The sequence below is a fragment of the Pipra filicauda genome, unplaced genomic scaffold (assembly GCF_003945595.2).
Source record: "Pipra filicauda isolate LSUMZ 115617 unplaced genomic scaffold, ASM394559v2 scaffold640_size194452_pilon, whole genome shotgun sequence".
NCBI classification, from domain to species: Eukaryota; Metazoa; Chordata; class Aves; order Passeriformes; family Pipridae; genus Pipra; species Pipra filicauda.
In genome coordinates, this window is record NW_024104799.1 from 15,697 (window position 1) to 34,473 (window position 18,777).

Here is an 18,777-nt window from a genome sequence, read left to right on the forward strand (position 1 = left end):
GTGCCAGTCCCGGTGACAATCCCGGTGACACTCCCGGTGACAATCCCGGTGACAATCCCGGTGACAATCCCGGTGCCAGTCCCGGTGCCAGTCCAGGTGACAATCCCGGTGCCAGTCCCGGTGCCAGTCCCGGTGACAATCCCGGTGACAGTCCTGGTGCTTCGGAAGCCCGTGCTCGGAACACCCTGTGCCCCCTCCGCATGACCTCCCCCTGTGCCACACGACGGAACAAAAGGTCCTGGTGGGAACCCCCTGTCCTACAGCACGTCCCTGTGACCCCCTCCCCGTGACCCCTCGACCCCTGCTCCCCAGGACACCCCCCGCTCCCCACCCTCCTCCTCCCCGCTGCCCACAACCCCCCGAGCCCCCTCCTCACTCCCCAGGGCCAGAACTGGCACCACTGGGCTTTGAGCCCATCATGGCCATGACCCCCCCCCCAACCCCGGGCTCCCCCCAAAAGCTGCCTCCCCCCTCCTCCTCCCCGCCCACCCCTCCCCAACCATCAGCCTGTGCTTCAGTTTTTAAAAATTTTATTTATAACAATATCTGTTTTTGTTTAGTTGTAAAGTAATCCAGCAAAAATTATTAAAACATTTCCCCCCAAGTAAAAGGATGGGGTCCCTCCCCGCCCCCCCCATGCGTTTATTTATTTCTACTATAAAAGCTAAGTCATCTCCAGGGGGGGTTGTGGCCTTTTTTTTTTTTTTCTTTCTTTTTCCTGTTAAAAAATGTGCACGTTGGAGAGCGGGCCGGGGGCAGGCGAGGGGCTGGAGTGGGGGCCCGTGGGGCTGGGACCCCCCCCCACCACAGCGGGGCTGGGGGCTTCGTCCTGGCCCCTGTAACAGTCGGGCAGAGAATGGGGGAGAGGGAGGGGGATAACGGGGAGGGGAAAGGTGGGGAAGGAGGAAGGGGAAGAGGGAAGGAAAGAGGAGGAGGGAGGGGAGGGAACGGGAGCCAAGGGCGGGTTGCAGGGGCAGAGCTGCAGGAGAAGGGGGAACCCGGGGAGCGGCAGATTTGGGGGGGGAAAGGAAACGGGGTCCTCGGAGAGGGGAGCTGCCGGGGTTGGGGGGTGGGGAGCGTGTGGCCCCTGCTCTGCCACCCCCCCCGTGCCCCCCATGGTGGTGACCCCACATCTCCCGTCAGCCGCGGGGTGTTCACCCCGTACCCCAACACGCCAGCCTGTCCCGGGGGAGGGAAAGGGGAGGGAGGGGAAGGGAAGGGAGGGGGGGGGCCCAATGTAAAGAGATTTAAAATAAACCAAAGCCGGGTCTGGCAATGAAGACGCCGAGGCCTGGGACGGGGGAATATACAGGTAATAATACTGCTCACATAGAAAAGTAATAATCCTTCATTTGTACATTTATACAGCGGCTCGTGGCCCCTCCGGCCCCCCCCGCCCGCCCCTGGGGCGGGGGCTGTGCCGGGCCCTGCGGCCCCTCGCCCCCCCTATGCCAGGGGGTCTGCCAGGTCATCGTCCCCCCGCGCCAGCAGCTCCCGCTTCTCGTCCGTGCTGGCCAGGGAGTTGCGGCTGTTGTGGGCGCCCATGTAGAGCGTGGCATACACGGGGTTGGTGAAGTTGGTGGGCTGTGGACAGGGGGGAGCAGGTGGGAGAGGGCACGGACACCCCCCCCGCCCAGAACTGCCGCCCCCCCAGGGGTGTCCCCTGCCCCGCAGTGCCCCGGTGAGAGCCCCCACCAGCCGTGACCTCCTCCGGGTCCCCGCTGGGGCTGTGGTGCTGCCATCCCTCCCCCACAGCCTCCAGCCCCAAAGCCTTTGTGACCCCTCAGAAACCCCCCAGCCCCAAAGCCTTTGTGACCCCTCAGAAACCCCCAGCCCCAAAGCCTTTGTGACCCCTCAGAGACACCCCCCCGGCCCCAAAGCCTTTGTGACCCCTCAGAGACACCCCCCAGTCCCAAAGCCTTTGTGACCCCTCAGAGACACCCCCCAGCCCCAAAGCCTTTGTGACCCCTCAGAGACACCCCCTCGGCCCCAAAGCCTTTGTGACCCCTCAGAGACACCCCCCCGGCCCCAAAGCCTTTGTGATCCCTCAGAAACCCCCAGCCCCAAAGCCTTTGTGACCCCTCAGAGACACCCCCCAGCCCCAAAGCCTTGAGACTCCCAGAATCCCCCCCAGCCCCAAAGCTTTTTCAACCCCTCGGAGCCCCCCCCCTGCACTGCCACAGCAGAGTGCCCCCCACACCCAGCACGTGCCCTCCCTGCACCCCCACCCCAGGCTGGAGCCCGATCAGCCGACAGCCCCTCACCTTGTCGGGGTCCAGGGCGAAGTCGGCGTCCAGCAGCTCCCCCACGTCGTCGTCGGGCTCCCCCTCGTACATCTTGTAGGTGGGATTCCCGATCTCCACGTTCATGGCACCGTTTGTCATCCGCTGGTGCTGGAAGCCCTTGGCACTGGGGGGGACACGCAGAGGGTCAGTGCCAGTGATGCCCCACAGCTGCCCCACGCCCTCGAGGCTTTCACAGCTGGCACAGGAGGGCTCCTGCCCCGCCCCGACTCACCCTTTAATTCTCCACTTGTACCAGACAAAAGCCACCACGGTGAGCAGGATGAGGAGCAGCAGGATGGGGATGACGATGGAGGCTGTTCCTGCGGGAGGAAGGGACGGGAACAGTCAGAGCCTGTGGGGGGGGGTCGGTGCTCACACCCCCCCACCCCTGGTCCAGCCGCCTGGGCCGGCCCTGTCCCCCCTCCACCACGAAATGGGGGCACCGGGCAGCCCTGGATCCCCGACAGCCACACGGCCCTGACCCCTGGGGTGGGGTGGGGTGGGGTGGGGTCCCAGCACTGCCCCCACTTACGGCTGCTCTGCTGCTCGCTGACGATGAAATCCTCGCAGCGCGGCCCCGTCACCCCCGCGGGGCACCTGGGAGGGCAGGGAGAGCAGCGGGGTTAGCGGGGCAGGGCCAGGCGGGGAGGGAGGGGGCAGAGGTGGGCACAGAGCTGGGGTCAGGGTGGGGTGGGGGGCACACAGAGCGGGGTGTGTCAGTCACGTCTTGGGGGGGCAAACAGCCCCCCCGGCCCCCCCGGCTCTTACAGGCACTCGGGCAGCTGCGTCTTGTCCCCGATGGAGCAGGTCCCGCCGTGCAGGCAGAAGTTGTCACAGGTCAGGCAGCTCGGGGCTATCTTCCCGTCGGGGCAGCTGTGGGGCACAGGGGATCAGCCCCGTGGGTCCCCTTGGCTGCCCCGTGCCCCCCTGGATGCCCCGGGCCCCCCCCAACTCAGCCCCCCAGGACTTGGCTGTTGGCTCGTGCCACTGGCACAGCTCACGGCTGCTGGGCCACCAGGATGGGCTCTGGGGAGACACCTCGCCCTCCTCCCGGGGGCCTCAGATCCAGCCACAGGAGACAGGTTTTCTCAGGGGTCTCTGTGCCCACCACCCCTCTTCCTCCCTCCAGGTCGATGATTCCCAGCACCTACGTGCAGGAGACCTCCCCACTCTGCTTGTTGATGCTGCACTTGCCCTCCTGGCACCGGGAGCACTTGTTCTCCTGGCACTGGGCGCCCTCGAATTGAGGGGGGCAGCGGCACTGCTTGGCACCACTGGCTGTCATCTGGCACACGCCGTCGTTCTCGCAGTAGTCGAAGCACTGCCCTGTGGGGGACAGGGAGGGTCAGGGTGGGCATCTCCCTGCCAGCCCCTCCAGAGGGCTGTTGGTGGCCCTGGTCCCTCATGGAGCACCACACTGCCCCAGTTCCACAGATATCAGCCCCTGGAAGAGGGAGACCTGGGAACCCAATCCACAGGTGCTTCCCCAGGGGACCCCAAGCACCCGCAAAAGAGGGAAGGGGACCTGTGAGCCTGATCCATCCAGGTCCCCAAAGGTCTCCAAATATCCCCAGGGCAGGGGCACCAGCGCACTTAATCCCTCCAGTGCTGTCCCCTGGGGTCCCCAAGGATTCCCAGGGGTGGGGCCCCCTCCTCCCACCCCGCCCCGTGGCACGGGTGGCACTCACGGTACTGGCAGCGGTCCCCGATGAAGGTGGGCAGGCAGCGGCAGGTGGGCTGGTTGCCCTGGTTCACGGTGCAGCTGCCGTTGTGCTGGCAGTAATCCGTGCACACCTGCTGGTTGCACCGGGGCCCGGTGAAGCCGGTGGGGCAGCGGCAGGTCGGCATTCCTGTGGGTGGATGGGTGAGAGCCATCAGCCCGCTGCCCACCCGTCTGTCCGTCCATCCATCCATCCATCCATCCATCCGTCCATCCATCCATCCCTCCATCCATCCCTCCATCCCTCCATCCATCCATCCGTCCATCCATCCATCCGTCCATCCATCCATCCCTCCATCCATCCATCCCTCCATCCGTCCCTCCATCCGTCCATCCATCCGTCCATCCATCCGTCCATCCATCCATCCATCCCATCCTCCAGTCCCCTCTCCATCCATCCATCCCTCCATCCTCCATCCCCCATCCATCCCTCCATCCATCCATCCCTCCATCCATCCATCCCCATCCATCCCTCCATCCATCCCTCCATCCCTCCATCCCTCCATCCATCCATCCACCCATCCCTCCATCCATCCCTCCATCCCTCATCCATCTCCATCCATCCCTCCATCCCTCCATCCATCCTCCATCCGTCCATCCATCCATCCATCCATCCGTCCATCCGTCCATCCATCCATCCCATCCGCCCTCCATCCATCCATCCCAGCCATCCCTCCAGCCATCCATCCGTCCATCCCGTCCATCCATCCATCCAGCCATCATCATCCCATCCATCCATCCCTTCCATCCCTCCATCCATCCCTCCATCCGTCCATCCATCCATCCATCCATCCGTCCATCCGTCCATCCGTCCATCCGTCCATCCATCCATCCATCCGTCCATCCATCCGTCCATCCGTCCATCCATCCCTCCATCCATCCATCCCTCCATCCATCCATCCATCCCTCCATCCATCCATCCATCCCTCCATCCCTCCATCCATCCATCCATCCATCCATCCCTCCATCCATCCGTCCATCCATCCGTCCATCCATCCATCCATCCATCCATCCATCCATCCCTCCATCCATCCATCCGTCCATCCGTCCGTCCGTCCCCCCACCCTCCCGGGACCGGCGGGCAGCCCCGGCTCACCCGAGGGGGACGCGGCGCAGGTGCCCCCGTTCTGGCAGTAGTCGGAGCACTGGTCGATCTGGCACTTGTCCCCGTTGTAGCGGGGCTGGCAGCGGCACTTGGCCTGTTTGCGGGCGTTGAGGAAGCAGCTGCCGCCGTTCAGGCACACCAGGTCACACGTGTCCGTGGTGGGCACTGGGAGGGACGGATGGAGGGGACGGGGGTGAGCGGGACCGCGCTGGCGGGACCCGACCCCCCTTCTCCTCCCCTTCCTCCCTCCTCCTCCTCCTCCTCTGGTGTCACCCACCGACCGGGGAGACGGTGGGCGAGGGGATGACCACGCAGGTGCCGTTGTCCAGGCGTTTGCCGTTGGGGCAGGTGCAGACGGGGCCGCTGGGGCTCAGCAGGCAGAGCCACTCGCACTTCTTGCGGTCACAAGGGTTGGTCACTGCAGGCGGGGAGGGGACAGGGTGGTGAGGACAGTGGGGTGGGGACAGCACGGTGACCCACAGCCCTCCTTGCTCCCCAACAGCTTTAGGACACCCCCAAAGCCCTCGATGCCCCGGGGTCACCAGCTGACTGCGCCCACAACCCACCCCACAAACCCCCCTGCTCTGCCCCACCCAGACCCCCCCCACTTTGGGCTCAGAGCTGCGGGGCTCAGTCCCCTCTTCCCAAGCGCTGCCAGCACTCCCCTCACCCCCTGGCACCTCACACCAGGGGTCAGGAGTGCCAGCACTCCCCTCACCCCCTGGCACCTCACACCAGGGGTCAGGAGTGCCAGCACTCCCCTCACCCCCTGGCACCTCACACCAGGGGTCAGGAGTGCCAGTACTCCCCTCTCCCCCTGGCACCTCACACAGGGGTCAGGAGTGCCAGTACTCCCCTCTCCCCCTGGCACCTCACACAGGGGTCAGGAGTGCCAGCACTCCCCTCACCCCCTGGCACCTCACACAGGGGTCAGGCCCCAGCAGCTCCCTCGCACCCTGGGAGCAGAGTGGGGGTCCTGGGCTCGCACTCACCCTCCGGCTGCTTGTACTGGTGGTAGAGCACGACGTCGGTGGCGTGGTTGAGGCCGGACGTCAGGTTGGTGACAGCCTTGTGCCCGAACTTGTGGATCTTGAAGATGCGGTTGTTGTGGTAGGTGACGCCGTAGATGTAGTCCTCGAAGATGTCGATGCTGAACGGGTTGCTCAGCCCTGGGGAAGCCGAGAGGGGACGTGTGGGGGCAGGGATTTAGGGTGGATCCTGGGCTGGGGACCCCCGTGGGGCTCGGGAACCACTTACCCTTCTTGTTGTCGATGGCCACGACGGGGTCGGTGCCGTTGAGCCGGATGCTGCCGATGACGGAGAGCTTGGCGTCGGCCCAGTACAGCCGCTCGTTGTGGTAGTCCACGGCCAGGCCTGAGGAGACACGGCCCCCAGTGAGCCCTCAGCCCACCCCGAGCCCCTCCTGACCAAGTGACCTGCAGAGCAGCCCCCCTGCCACCCCTGCACCCTCCTGGCGTGGGGCTCCGAGCCCCCAGAACAACCCTCCCCAACACAAAAGGCCCCATCAAGGCTTTTGCTCCCCTCGTGCCCCTCCTGTTACGTGTTTCTGCTCACCTGTTGGCCACTGGATGTTGTCCTGCACCAGGGTCTCCCGCAGCGTCCCATCCATGGCAGCCGTCTCGATCTTGGGGTGATTGCCCCAGTCTGACCAGTACATCGTCCTGGAAGGACACAGGCAGGTCATTCCCACGGGAATGGGACAGCCTGATGCCCCACTGGAGCAGAAACCTTCCCATGCTGTTCCCACAGTGTCCTGGAGCCCCCAGGCAACTCTGGGGCAACTTGAGGTGACACAGAGGGTGACACTGGGGCATCGGGAGCTGCCACCACGTGCGGGCTTGTGGTGAGGGGAGAGAGGTGAGAGGGCTGGGCAGGGGAAGGGAGGAAGGGCTCAGGTCTCTCACCCCCTCAGCGGGTCAACCACGATGGCGTGGGGCTCATCGATCATCCCCGAGATCAGCGTCTTGCGGTTCTCGCCCTTCATCTGCGCCACCTCGATGACGTCCCGCCCCGAGTCCGTCCAGTAAATGTTCCCGGCCACCCAGTCGATGGCGATCCCCCGCGGCATCTTCAGCCCTGAGATCTGCGTGGGGCAGAGAGCAGGGGGAGGTGAGGGGGGAGGACACCCCCGGCCCACCCCGGTGTCCCCGCCGCGCCCCGGCAGAGCCCACTCACGTTCAGGTGGGTGACGCCGCCGTCGATCTGGCGCCGGTTGCGGTTGGAGGCGGTGGAGGCGGAGGAGGAGGCGGGCAGCTCCCGGTAGGAGATCCTGCCCGTGTGCCAGTTGGTCCAGTAGATCTTGTTGCCCTTGACGTAGATGTCCATGGCGTCGATGCGCACGTTCTCGTCGCCCTGGAAGGCCGGCTCGTAGGCAGAGTTGGGGTTGAAGGGGTACATGCTCCGGATCTTGTTGTCGTCAGCGATGTAGAGGATCTGGTGCTCAGAGCCTGCACAGGAGGAGGAGGAGGAGGAGGAGAGGTTGGCATGGGCTGGACTGGGAGCAGAGACTCAGCCAGGAGTGGGGGCTTAGCCTGCTCCCCAGTGGGACAGGATTGGGGTCACTTGGGGGTCCCTCAGCCAGGGACAGACAGACAGCACTGGTGGTGCCAGAACGGTGGGCAGAGGTGCAGGGGGATGGAGGGAAGAGCAGAGGGGTCCCATGGGAGGCCCTGGGCACACGGAGGGTCCTGGGCACATGCAGAACCCCTGTGGGTCCCTGTTCCCTCCTGACCTTCCGCCTTGCACATGTTGTCCGTCTTCATGAAGTTCTTGGCGCAGCTGCAGACGTGGGAGCCCTTGGTGTTGTTGCAGAGCTGGGAGCAGGTCCCGAAGCGCAGGCACTCGTTGATGTCTGGGCAGTGGGACACGGGATCAGGGGGAGACCCAGAAGGTGCCCTGTCCCTGTGCCCCAACACCACCATTCCTGCTGCCCCAGCCCCTCCCTCCACAGCTGTGAAGTGACATCTCACTGGCAAAGGCCAAGCACAAACCCAGCAGCCCCATCCCGAGCCCTCCCCAGCAGTGGTGGGAAGTACCTTGGCAGGAATTCTTGTCCGGCACCTTCTGGAAGCCCCTGCGGCAGGTGCAGTACGAGGCAGACTGGGACTGGACACACTGCGCCTCGTCCCCACACATGGTGCTGTTGGTCATGCAGTCGTAGGACTTGTGCTCTGCGGGGGGAAGGTGCCATCACACACACGTGTCACGGCAGCTTCCCCAGCGCCCGCCCCGGCCCCCCACCCACCGTGGGAGCAGGATTCCTCATCGGAGCCGTCCCCGCAGTCATCGAAGAAGTTGCAGCGGAGGTTGGCGCTGATGCACTTCTTGTTCCCGCACAGGAACTCGTTCTTGTCTTGGCTGCAGCTCTTGGGCTTGGCCGTGGGTGACTCTGCGGGAGAGGGGCGGCGGCTGTGACCCCTGTGTCCCTGTGACCCCTGTGTCCTTGTGACCCCTGTGTCCCTGGGCACCATCCCTGTGGGACCCCCCGGGTGCCAACAGCACGGGCAGGGAGCAGGCAGGGACTCGAGGTGCTGCACCCACACCCCGGCTTTGGGAGGAAGGAGTGGGCAAAGCCAACCCCACCACCTGAATCCCGGGCTCTGGGAGGACCATCCCGAGGGCCACAGTGACCTGGTGACCTGCCACCCCCGCCACGGAGGCGCAGGGCCGTGCCCACGGGCAGCCCCACTCACCGCAGTCCTTCTCATCCGTGTTGTCTCCACAGTTGTCAATCCCGTCGCACTGTCGACCGATCCACAGACACACCCGGTCGTTCTTGCAGCGGAACGGTCTGTTGGGGGGACACTGGAATTTCACTGCACCAGCAAACAGAAACAAACGGTGACGGTGAAAGGAGACGCCAGAGCCAGGCTGTCACACTTGTCACGAGCTGCTGCTCGGCCTCTGCCCGCTCTCTGGGGAGGGCTGTCCCACGCGGGCGAGCGGGCTCCGGAGGCTGAAGCAAAGAGACTGAAGCAAAGACAATTGCCCGGCTGCTGGGAGCCCTCTCCTCGCCCAGCCCCGGCCCCCCCAGCCCCCTCCCCACCGCCAGCCCCTCGCCCCACCCAGCCCCTCTGCGACTCCACTCCCTCACAGGAGGCACCTCCTTCCCCCTGGCCCCCCCAGCCGCCCCCGAGAGGAGCTGCCATAGGTCCCTCCAGTCCCCCTGGTCCCCGCAGCGGTGCCCGAGCCCCCGGACTGCCCCCCATCCCCGGGGCACAGGGGGTGCTCGGGGCAGAGGCACCGCGGCATCACTCACAGCACTCCTCGGGATTCTCATCCGAGTTGTCCCCACAGTCGTCCTCCCCGTCACACTTCCAGGCCAGGGGTTTGCACAGGGTGTTGTTGCACTGGAACTCGTCCAGGGGACACGTGCGAACTGTGACAGCGCAGGGCAGGAGGGGACACAGGAGGGGACACAGGAGGGGACACAGGAGGGGACATGTCAGCCCACGCTGCCAAAACCCCAGCCCGGGGCCGCGATTCCAACTTCCAGCATGGATGGGGTGGGAGGGGGAGTCCCCAGGGCTGGGGGGTTTCCAGGGCTGGGATCTGTGTCCGTGTGTGCCCAGGGACTGGGCAGAGCGGGGCAGACACACACGGGGGAGCGGGGACAGAGGTGACACGAGGGTGGCGGTGGTGGGACACGCCCAGCCCCGGGTGCCCCGCGGCGCTGCCGTTACCGCCGGTGCCGCAGTTCTCCTCGTCGGTGCCGTCCATGCAGTCGGCGTCGGCGTCGCAGCGCCAGCGCATGGGGATGCAGTGCCCGTTCTTGCACTGGAACTGGTCGAACTCGCAGCGGGGGGTGCAGTCCTTCTGCAGGGGACGGCCGAGGGACGCGGTCAGCAGGGGCGTGGGGTGGCCGTGGCAGCCGCTGCGCCCGCGCTCTGAGCCCCAGGACAGAGGCAGGTGGGGGACACACGTGCCCCCCGCCAGGCTGGGCAGGGCAGAGGGGCTGTACCTCGTCGGAGCCGTCGGCACAGTCGTGGTCCCCGTCGCACTTCCACCTGCCCGCGATGCAGCGGCCGTTGGCACACGAGAACTCGCTCTCGGAGCAGGGCCGGGGCGCTGGGGACAGAGCACACGGGTGTCCCCTGAGCGTGGGGACAGCCAGGGCAGGGGGCAGGGGCGGGGGGTCTCCCTGGCCAACAGCTGGGGGGGCACAGGCTGACACAGACACGCGGCCAGTGGCACTGGGGACACGGGGGGTGCAAGCAGAGCCGGGGGAGCTGACGGAGAAGGGCACGGCTGGTACCACCTCCCAGCCCCCTTCCCACCCCGCTCCAGGGCTGCCAGCTCCCTGCAGGGGTTTCGGGGGGCACTGGCTGTCCCCCGGGTCACTCACTCTCTGTGCAGGCAGCACCAGCCCCACTCGCTGCCCACCCTGGCTGCCCCTCGGGCAGGAGGAACGGCAGCGGTGCCCTGGCAGAGCCTCACCCCTGTCCCCCCTCGCAGGACACGGGGACAGACACCCCCTCGCAGCTCATTGGCACAGTTGGTGCCAAATCCAGGAGGATGGCACGTGGCACAGCCGCCCACCCGGGAGGCTCTTGGGACCCTTCCCCTCCCCACGGCCCCGGGGCTTTGGGGCACACGGACCCTCTGGCCATGGAGCAGGACTGTGGGGGCAGAGCGGGGTAGGGGGTGTCCAGCTGGAGCACGAAGGGTCACAGTGGGGACGGGTTTTGGAGCCAAGTCCGAGCCATGCACGGGCCCTGCGGAGCAGCAGGGTCAGACCCTCCCCAGCTGCAGCTCCGTGGAGGGAGATGCTGGTGCTGATGCTCAGTAAATCCACCTGGGCTGTCCAGTCCCGACCCCTCTGCCCTCACCTGGAAATTATTGTCTTCATTGATTTTAGAGAGATTGTACATGGAATTAAAAGATTTTGGCAGGAACCTACCTCTGAGCGCCCCATAACGACAGTGTGAAAATGGAGAAAAACATAAGATGAAGTGAAATGGCACAAACTCAAAAACACGACGGGAAATCAACAGAAAAGAAAACAAAAGCTGCACCCTAAAGAGCTGCAGGGAGACACAGGGACCCGGTGGGCACCGTGCTGGTCTGGCAGCAGCCTGGTGCTGTGGGATGGGAAAGGGTCCAGCAGCAGACCCTGGTGCCATCCCATGGGCAGCCTGGGACCCTCCAGAGGGACAGGGCTGTGCTCCCACCCACAGCAGAGTCCCGGGAACTGTCTCACCCATGAGAACACTCACACTCCTCTGCTGCTCAGCGGGTGGGTGGGAACAGGGTGGGAACTCACTAAGGGACAGCACCGACTCTGCAACCTCCCTGTGCACTGGCCCAGGCTCGGGATTGTGACCTGGGTCCCTCCCGATGGCTCCGTGTGTCCCCACAGCCATCCCAGGTGCCACCTGGGGCAATGCTCGGTGGCAAAGCCGCTCCAGTGCCAGCAGGACGAGGTGCCTACAGGTGGCTGTGGCCACACTGGGCCCCTGCGCTGCTGCCGGGAGGGTGTCGGGGTCACCCCCTCCCCATTACCTGTCACCCTTGGGGTGTCTCCTCAGCACAGCCCCCCCTGTGCAGGGCCAGGGTTTCCAGACCCCTGGAGTCAGGGGTGTCCTGGCCGGGGGACACGGCAGCTCCCCAGGCTCCCAGCCCGGCACTGCCCCCATCGCCGCGACCACGGGCAGCAGGAGAGGGTCTGAGGAGGGCCCCAACCTCTCCCCTCTCCTGTGCTCCACTCCTGGGACACCAAAGGCCGGGGGGTGGCACGTACTGCAGCTCTCCTCGTCCGAGTTGTCCCCGCAGTCGTTGTCGTAGTCGCACTGCCAGCGGCCCGGCACGCAGCGGTTGTTCTTGCAGCGGAACTGGTACGGCTCACACGTGCGCTCGTCTGGGGGACAGGGACAGCACGGGGGGGTCAGCACTGCCAGGCAAGGGCAGGGATGGGACAGGGGGCAGCACTGCCCCAAACAAGGGCAGGGATGGGACAGGGGTCAGCACTGCCACAGTCAAGGGTAGGGATGGGACAGGGACAGGTCAGCACTGCCCCAGACAAGGGGAGGGATGGGACAGGGGGCAGCACTGCCACAGAAAAGGGCAGGGAGGGGACAGGGACAGGGCTCAGCACTGCCCCAGACAAGGGGAGGGATGGGACAGGGACAGGGGGCAGCACTGCCCCAGACAAGGGCAGGGATGGGACACAGACAGGTCAGCACTGCCCCAGACAAGGGCAGGGATGGGACACAGACAGGTCAGCACTGCCCCAGACAAGGGCAGGGATGGGACACAGACAGGTCAGCACTGCCCCAAACAAGGAGAGATGGGACAGGGACAGGGGGCAGCACTGCCCCAAACAAGGAGAGATGGGACAGGGACAGGGGGCAGCACTGCCCCGGGGAGGGCCAGGACAGGACAGGGGTCAGCACTGCCCCAAACAAGGGCAGGGATGGGACAGGGACAGAGGGAAGCACTGCCCCCAGGAGGGCCAGGACAGGGACAGGGCTCAGCATTGTCTCACACCTCCCTCCAAGCCCGCTGGTGCCTGCAGCACTTGCAGAAGGAGCAGCTGAAACCCCCCAGAGGGGACAGCCAGCGCCAGGCCAGCCTGCCCGTGGGGAATGGGGGGGCTGGAGGTGACACGGGCCCGTCCCCCCAGCCCCTGCTCACCACACTCCTCCTTGGGCTCGTCAGACCCGTCCCCACAGTCGTCCTCCCCATCGCACTTCCAGCGCGCCGGGATGCACCGGCCCGAGTCCTTGCAGCGGAACTCGTCCACCCCACAGGTCATCTGGGCTGCAGGGGACAAAGTGACACGGGGACGGAGAGGGCGTCAGCACGGGCACGCTTCGTTCTCCACGGGGCCGAGGAACAGCCTGGAGCTGGCTGAGCGCTCCTGCCTGGAACAGGGGGTGAGACCCCCCTGCTTCCAAGCAGCTCTCCAGGGAGAAGTCAGGGAGAGGAGGATTCCAGCAGGGGAGACCCAGGCAGAGCCACCACCACCATCACCCACCGCCCACAGGGACTGAGCAGGGACCAAGGAGGGGCTGAGCAGGGACCCACCACCCTGCAGACACACGCTGGTGACCAGCAGTGGGGAGCCCCCATTTCTGGCGTGGCCAGCCCCCCCTCCCCACGCAGGCCCCCCCTTACTGCAGTTGGCAGGTTCATCAGAGCCGTCCACGCAGTCGTTGTCACGGTCACAGACCCAGACCCGGGGGATGCAGCGCTTGGTGATGGCACACTGGAACTGGTTGGGGGCACAGGTCACCTCCGCTGCAGGAGGGAGAAGGGGTGTCAGGAGGGGCAGTGGGGCAGACGGGGGGCTGCCAGTCACTCCCTGCCCCCTAAAAACCACCTGCAGGGCTGCAGGATGCTCAGGGGATCACAGGGGTCTGGCCATGCTCGGTGTGGGAGAGGGGAGCAGAGCCCCATGGTGGCCCCAGAAGATTCCCAACTATAGGGTAAAGGGCAGAGGCCACAGATCCCTCGGCTGGGCAACAGGCTCAGCCCAAATCCAGGACAAATACCAAACAGGCCACTTTAAGGGATTTAAGGATTTCATTTCCACTAGGAAGGAGGAGTGTCTGTAAGGCAGTGGGGTGATGTGGACAGAAGCTCTGTGCTGAGCAGGGTTATGGAGAAAGCCCCAAATACCCCAAGACAGGGATCTGAGCCCCTCAGCCCAGCCCACACTTGCTCCCACCCAACACCCCGAGCACCCCCACTCACGACAGTCCTTCTCATCCTCCCCGTCCCCACAGTTGTCCTGCCCGTTGCAGCGGAAGATGCCGGGGATGCAGCGGTTGGTGTTGGTGCACTTGAACTGGCTGGGCAGGCAGACGTGGATGTCTGGGGGGAGATGACACAGTCAGGGGGTGACAGGCTGCAGCCCCGTGCTGGGGGGGCCTGGGGGTCGTGAGGGGACACGGGAACCTACCGCAGTTGGCCTCGTCCGAGTTGTCCTGGCAGTCGTTGTCCCCGTCGCAGATGAAGGCTGGGTTGGTGCAGATCCCTGTGGAGCACTGGAACTGCCCCGGCCTGCACTTGAACTCAGCTGTGGGGTGACACGGGGGGACAGGTTTGCTCTGGGGAATGTTTTCAGGTCGAACCTCAACCCCTCGCTTCCCCCTCAGGGGACCTCAGCAGGGACCCAGCACCCAATCCCAGGCTCGGCGCAGGGAAGGGGCGGCTCTGCTCCGTGGGACAGTCCCTACACAGGGACAGGCGTGTCCCACTGCTCCCTGAGCCCCGTTACTGGGGTGACCCTCCCCTCCACGGGGTTTGTCAGACAGCCCAGGGGTGCTGGGGTGTCAGGAGCTGGGGTCACCCCCCGGCACTCACGGCAGTCCTCGGGTTCGTCCGAGCGGTCCCCGCAGTCATCCTCGGTGTCGCATTTCCACCAGAAAGGGATGCACTTGTCGTTCTTGCAGACAAACTGATGGAGAGAGGAGCTCGTGGGGTGGCTTGGGATAGGGAAAGAGGACCCCAAAGGCTTTGTCCCCAGAGAGCTCAGCCAAGGGCACTGACCCTGTGCTGTCCTGTCCGAGGTACCCTCTGGACACTCCATGTGCTGACCTGGAGCAAAGCCTTAACCCTGTACCCGCCCCACCCAGCCCCTGGGGTTTGAGGAGGGGGGACAGGCAGAACATTCCAGAGCTGGAGGGTCTCTGGCTCCCCCAAAGGTGAAGTGCCACAGGAGGGACATGCTGCCTGTGCCCACAGAAGACATCTGCACCCCAGCACCCCTGGGGAGACCACGGCAGGACAGACATGGAGAGGACACAGGGGATGTCCAGGCAGGCAGGGGCAGGCAGGGGCAGGCAGGGGCAGGCAGGGGCAGGCAGGGGCAGGCAGGGGCAGGCAGGCAGGGGGTTACCTGGCTGGCTGTGCAGTTGGAGACACAGGTTTTGCCATCGCTGCCCAGGTAGAAGTTGGTGGGACAGGCACACTTGTGCCCCCCACCCGGCGAGAGCAGGCAGAGGTTGCTGCAGCCGCCGTTGTTGGTCTTGCAGGGGTGGTTGGGAACTGCAGGGGAGAGCAGGGGGACAACAGCAAGTCAGACCGAGCTGGGGACCCTCAGGGTGACACAGGAGCTGCAGGACCCTTGTCACCCCCTTCCTGCTCCCCTGCCCAGCCTGGCATCCCTTTCCCAGGGTCGCTCTCCGGCCCCGCTCACCGTCGGGCTGGCGGTAGGGGTGGTAGATGTGGATGTCCATGGGCCGGTGCAACGTGCTGATCAGCAGCGTCTTGTTGGCTCCCGTCGTCTTGTGGGCCCGGTTGATGGACTTGGTCTCCCAGTCGGTCCAGTAGATGAAATCCTCGAAGAGGGTGAGCGCGAAGATGTGTGGGATGTCCTGGCTCAGCACTGCGAGGGGAGCGGGCGGTCACTGAGGGGCTGCCCCGCGTCCCCCTCCCACAGGGAATCCGCCCCTTCCCTGGGCACAGAGGAGTGGCTGGAGCTGGGAACTGTGCCCAGCAGCCCCGGCTCCCACTGCCACGCCTGATCCACAGCCTGGAGCCCCCCCAGGGCCCACTGGCCGCCCGGGAGCCCCCCAGGGCCCGTTGGCCACCCCGGAGCCCCCCAGGGCCCGCTGGCCGCCCGGGAGCCCCCCAGGGCCCGTTGGCCACCCCGGAGCCCCCCAGGGCCCGCTGGCCGCCCGGGAGCCCCCCAGGGCCCGCTGGCCGCCCGGGAGCCCCCCAGGGCCCGCTGGCCGCCCGGGAGCCCCGTCGCCCTCACCCGTGTGCCGGTTGGAGCCGTCCAGGCTGGCGAACTCGATGTAGTCCTCCCGGGCATCGGCCCAGTAGATCCGGCTGTTGATGTAGTCGAGGGTGAGGCCGTTGGGCCAAGTGATCTTGGTGTCCACGATGACGCTGCGGTTGGTGCCGTCCATGCCGATCTTCCCGATCAGAGAGTGGTCCCCCCAGTCCGTCCAGTAGAGGTAACTGGGGACGAAACAGAAGAGCAGGGAGAAGCTGAGCCCGGCCCAAACCATGGAAATCCCTCCCTGTGAGGATGGGGAGGCCCTGGCACAGGTTGCCCAGAGAAGCTGTGGCTGTCCCGTCCCTGGAAGTGTCCAAGGTCAGGTTGGATGGGGCTTGGAGCAACCTGGGATAGCACAAAGTGCCCCCTGGCAGGGGGGTGGAACGAGATGGTTTTCAAGGTCCCTCCAACCCAACCATTCTGGAATTCTATGACATCCCAGGTGCATGGGCACGAGGCAGGGAAAAGCACCCCGAAGGCCAGGAGAGAAGGCTTCGTCCCATCTCCCAGCCTCCAGGACTATGGCAAGGTGACCACAGCCCCTCCCCAGTGCAGAGGGGAAGGTCCACGTCCCCCAGGCTCTCACCCGTTCTGCACGTCCACCACCAGCGCCCGGGGCTCCCGCAGGCCCGAGTTGACCAGCACGGTCCGGTACGCGCCGTTGAGCTTCGACACCTCGATGGTGTCCCGGCCCTTGTCACACCAGTACAGGTTCCCTCCCACCCAGTCCACAGCCAGCCCGTCGGGGTTGCTCAGCCCCGTGCGGTGAAGAACCTGCCAGGAGGAACCAGAGATGCTGGGGCTGGACAGGGAGAACCAAACCCCGGTCAAGTCCCCTTTCCCCCTTCCCAGACTCCTTGCCCCCCTCTTCAGGGCAGCAGGGAGACCACCCCTGCTCGGGGTGGGGATGGAAAACAATCCCACAGCAATCCGGGCTGATTCCCTGAGCCCAGTGATGACCCCACAGCAGGGCTGGTGCCCCTTCCCTGGCGTCCCAGGTGCCAGCCTGGGCTCCCCTGGTGGGTGAGGACCAGGGGCTGCCCCAGCCCCTCACCTGGACGTTGCTGCCGTTGATGTGCATGCGGCGGATCATGCTGCCCTGCGTGGTGACATCGGTCCAGTAGATCATCTGCTCCCGGTAGTCGAAATCCAGAGCCACGGCGTTGTTCAGCCCCTGGGAAGGAGGGAGGGAGAAGGGTTGTGGCAGCCTCAGCTGATGGCACAGGGCTTTCAGGGGCTTTACAGAGTCCACAGCCTCACTGCCCGCTCCTTGCCTACAGTGACCTCCTGCCATTTACATGGATCCACCATCCCCCTGGGAAGCCAAGAGCCCAAACTCCCCAGCTGGTAGCTCCCATGTCCTTCTGGGCCCCCCTCCATCCCAAAATCCCAGCCACACGGGGCTGGTGCCCCTCCTGCTCCCAGCTGGCCCCACACCTGCTTGAGCAGCGTGTAGTTGGAGCCGTCCAGGTTGAGCTTCCTCAGGTAGTACCGGTTGGCAAAGATGAGGAAGGGCTCTTCATCTGCAGGGGGAAAGCAAGAGAAGTGGCAGGGAAGCACCTCTGGGACACGGGCAGAACCCTGCAGGCCTGCCACCCTCCCTGCCCCACCCCTTCACGAGCTGGGAGCAGCCACTTCACCCTGTGACCGACTCCAGTGCCAGGAGCATCCCACGGTCGCCGGGAGCATCCCGGGTGCCACGCCCACACCTGGCTCTCACCTGTGACAGCCTTGCAGCTGGTGGGGTTGTCGGGTCTGAGCTTGTAGCCCTCGGTGCAGAGGCACTTGTAGCTGCCCAGGGTGTTGATGCACTTCTGGCTGCAGGGGTAGGTGGTGGAGCACTCGTCGATGTCGATGCACGTCTTCCCGTCGTCCTTCAGCCGGAAGCCGGGACGGCATCTGCACTGCAGGAGCAACCCGGAGCTGTCAGACCCCCCCGGCCCGCGTGCTGGGAGGTGACAGGTGCTGGGAGGTGACAGGTGTCACCGTGGGACACGTGGGCTCAGCAAGGACAGCTGGGATGCACAAGCGGTGCCAGGAGCGCCCGCGTTGTGTCCCTTGCCCAGCTGGCACAGGACAGATACAACCCTCACGTCTGTGGGGAAGGAAGGACAGGGAACAGCTGGAGCTGTGTCAGGGGAGGTTGAGGTTGGATATTAAGAAAAGGTTCTTCCCCCAGAGGGTGGTTGGGCACTGGAAGAGGCTCCTCAGGGCAGTTCAGAGCCCCAGTCCTGCCAGAGCTCAAGGAGCATTTGGACAACGCTCTCAGGCCCATGGTGGGATTTTGGGTTGCCCTGTGCAGGGGAATAAGTTGGACTTTGATGATCCTTGTGGGTCCCATCCAACTCAGGCTATTCTATGACTCGACGACCCCTCCAGCCAGCCCCCCCAGCCCCTGGCCCCCTACCTTGTACCCGATCTTGAGGTCCTCACACTCCTGGGAGCAGCCACTGAGCTTCTTGTTGAGGCACTCGTTGATGAAGCAGTTGAGCTCGTCGGAGCCGTCGGCGCAGTCGTTGTTGTTGTCGCAGAGCAGCGCCTCGGGGATGCACTTCCCGTTCTTGCAGAGGAAGAAGGAGTCGTTGCACTTGTTCTCTGCGGAGAGGAGGCAGCAGCGGTCAGTGGGGGGGTGGCTGGGACCCCACTCCCCCTGCCAGGACCCCGCCCTGGCCCCCACAGGTACCTGGGCTGCTGCAGCGTGGGTTCTTGGGCGCCTCGTCCGAGTGGTCGTGGCAGTCGAACTCCCCGTCACACTCCCACTGCCGGTTGCTGAGGCAGCGGCCGTTGGCACAGCGGAACTCGTGGGGGCCGCAGGTGGGGTACTCTGGGGGAGGGAGGGGGGTTCAGGCAGCAGCCCACCTTCCCGAGCCACCCAGAGAGACAGGGGCACCACGGAGCCACCCCACCTTCCCGAGCCACC

The 18,777-nt window shown here is 65.3% G+C and overlaps 1 protein-coding gene across 2 annotated transcripts in view; it reads right to left on the minus strand.

Annotated features, from left to right (window-relative positions):
* Positions 1 to 1,299: 1,299 nt before the first annotated feature.
* LRP1 (LDL receptor related protein 1) overlaps positions 1,300 to 18,777 on the minus strand; it is a 74,388-nt gene continuing 56,910 nt past the window's right edge. For both annotated transcript variants that reach the window (XM_027727335.2, XM_027727334.2), the window contains exons 54-89: positions 18,541 to 18,681; positions 18,265 to 18,452; positions 17,578 to 17,761; positions 17,295 to 17,380; positions 16,912 to 17,031; positions 16,444 to 16,631; positions 15,834 to 16,039; positions 15,273 to 15,461; positions 14,973 to 15,121; positions 14,438 to 14,531; positions 14,034 to 14,150; positions 13,826 to 13,945; positions 13,247 to 13,369; positions 12,764 to 12,889; positions 11,871 to 11,987; positions 10,092 to 10,198; positions 9,814 to 9,946; positions 9,390 to 9,509; positions 8,824 to 8,946; positions 8,376 to 8,519; positions 8,167 to 8,301; positions 7,863 to 7,982; positions 7,307 to 7,578; positions 7,036 to 7,214; positions 6,686 to 6,792; positions 6,368 to 6,484; positions 6,103 to 6,279; positions 5,388 to 5,528; positions 5,102 to 5,275; positions 3,974 to 4,135; positions 3,437 to 3,611; positions 3,054 to 3,158; positions 2,818 to 2,882; positions 2,518 to 2,605; positions 2,265 to 2,409; positions 1,300 to 1,584 (exon numbers count right to left, since the gene is read on the minus strand). In XM_027727335.2, coding sequence (XP_027583136.1) covers positions 1,447 to 1,584; positions 2,265 to 2,409; positions 2,518 to 2,605; positions 2,818 to 2,882; positions 3,054 to 3,158; positions 3,437 to 3,611; positions 3,974 to 4,135; positions 5,102 to 5,275; positions 5,388 to 5,528; positions 6,103 to 6,279; positions 6,368 to 6,484; positions 6,686 to 6,792; positions 7,036 to 7,214; positions 7,307 to 7,578; positions 7,863 to 7,982; positions 8,167 to 8,301; positions 8,376 to 8,519; positions 8,824 to 8,946; positions 9,390 to 9,509; positions 9,814 to 9,946; positions 10,092 to 10,198; positions 11,871 to 11,987; positions 12,764 to 12,889; positions 13,247 to 13,369; positions 13,826 to 13,945; positions 14,034 to 14,150; positions 14,438 to 14,531; positions 14,973 to 15,121; positions 15,273 to 15,461; positions 15,834 to 16,039; positions 16,444 to 16,631; positions 16,912 to 17,031; positions 17,295 to 17,380; positions 17,578 to 17,761; positions 18,265 to 18,452; positions 18,541 to 18,681 — 5,075 coding nt within the window. In that variant the 3' untranslated portion in view covers positions 1,300 to 1,446. The remainder of the gene's footprint in view (positions 1,585 to 2,264; positions 2,410 to 2,517; positions 2,606 to 2,817; positions 2,883 to 3,053; positions 3,159 to 3,436; positions 3,612 to 3,973; positions 4,136 to 5,101; positions 5,276 to 5,387; positions 5,529 to 6,102; positions 6,280 to 6,367; positions 6,485 to 6,685; positions 6,793 to 7,035; positions 7,215 to 7,306; positions 7,579 to 7,862; positions 7,983 to 8,166; positions 8,302 to 8,375; positions 8,520 to 8,823; positions 8,947 to 9,389; positions 9,510 to 9,813; positions 9,947 to 10,091; positions 10,199 to 11,870; positions 11,988 to 12,763; positions 12,890 to 13,246; positions 13,370 to 13,825; positions 13,946 to 14,033; positions 14,151 to 14,437; positions 14,532 to 14,972; positions 15,122 to 15,272; positions 15,462 to 15,833; positions 16,040 to 16,443; positions 16,632 to 16,911; positions 17,032 to 17,294; positions 17,381 to 17,577; positions 17,762 to 18,264; positions 18,453 to 18,540; positions 18,682 to 18,777) is intronic.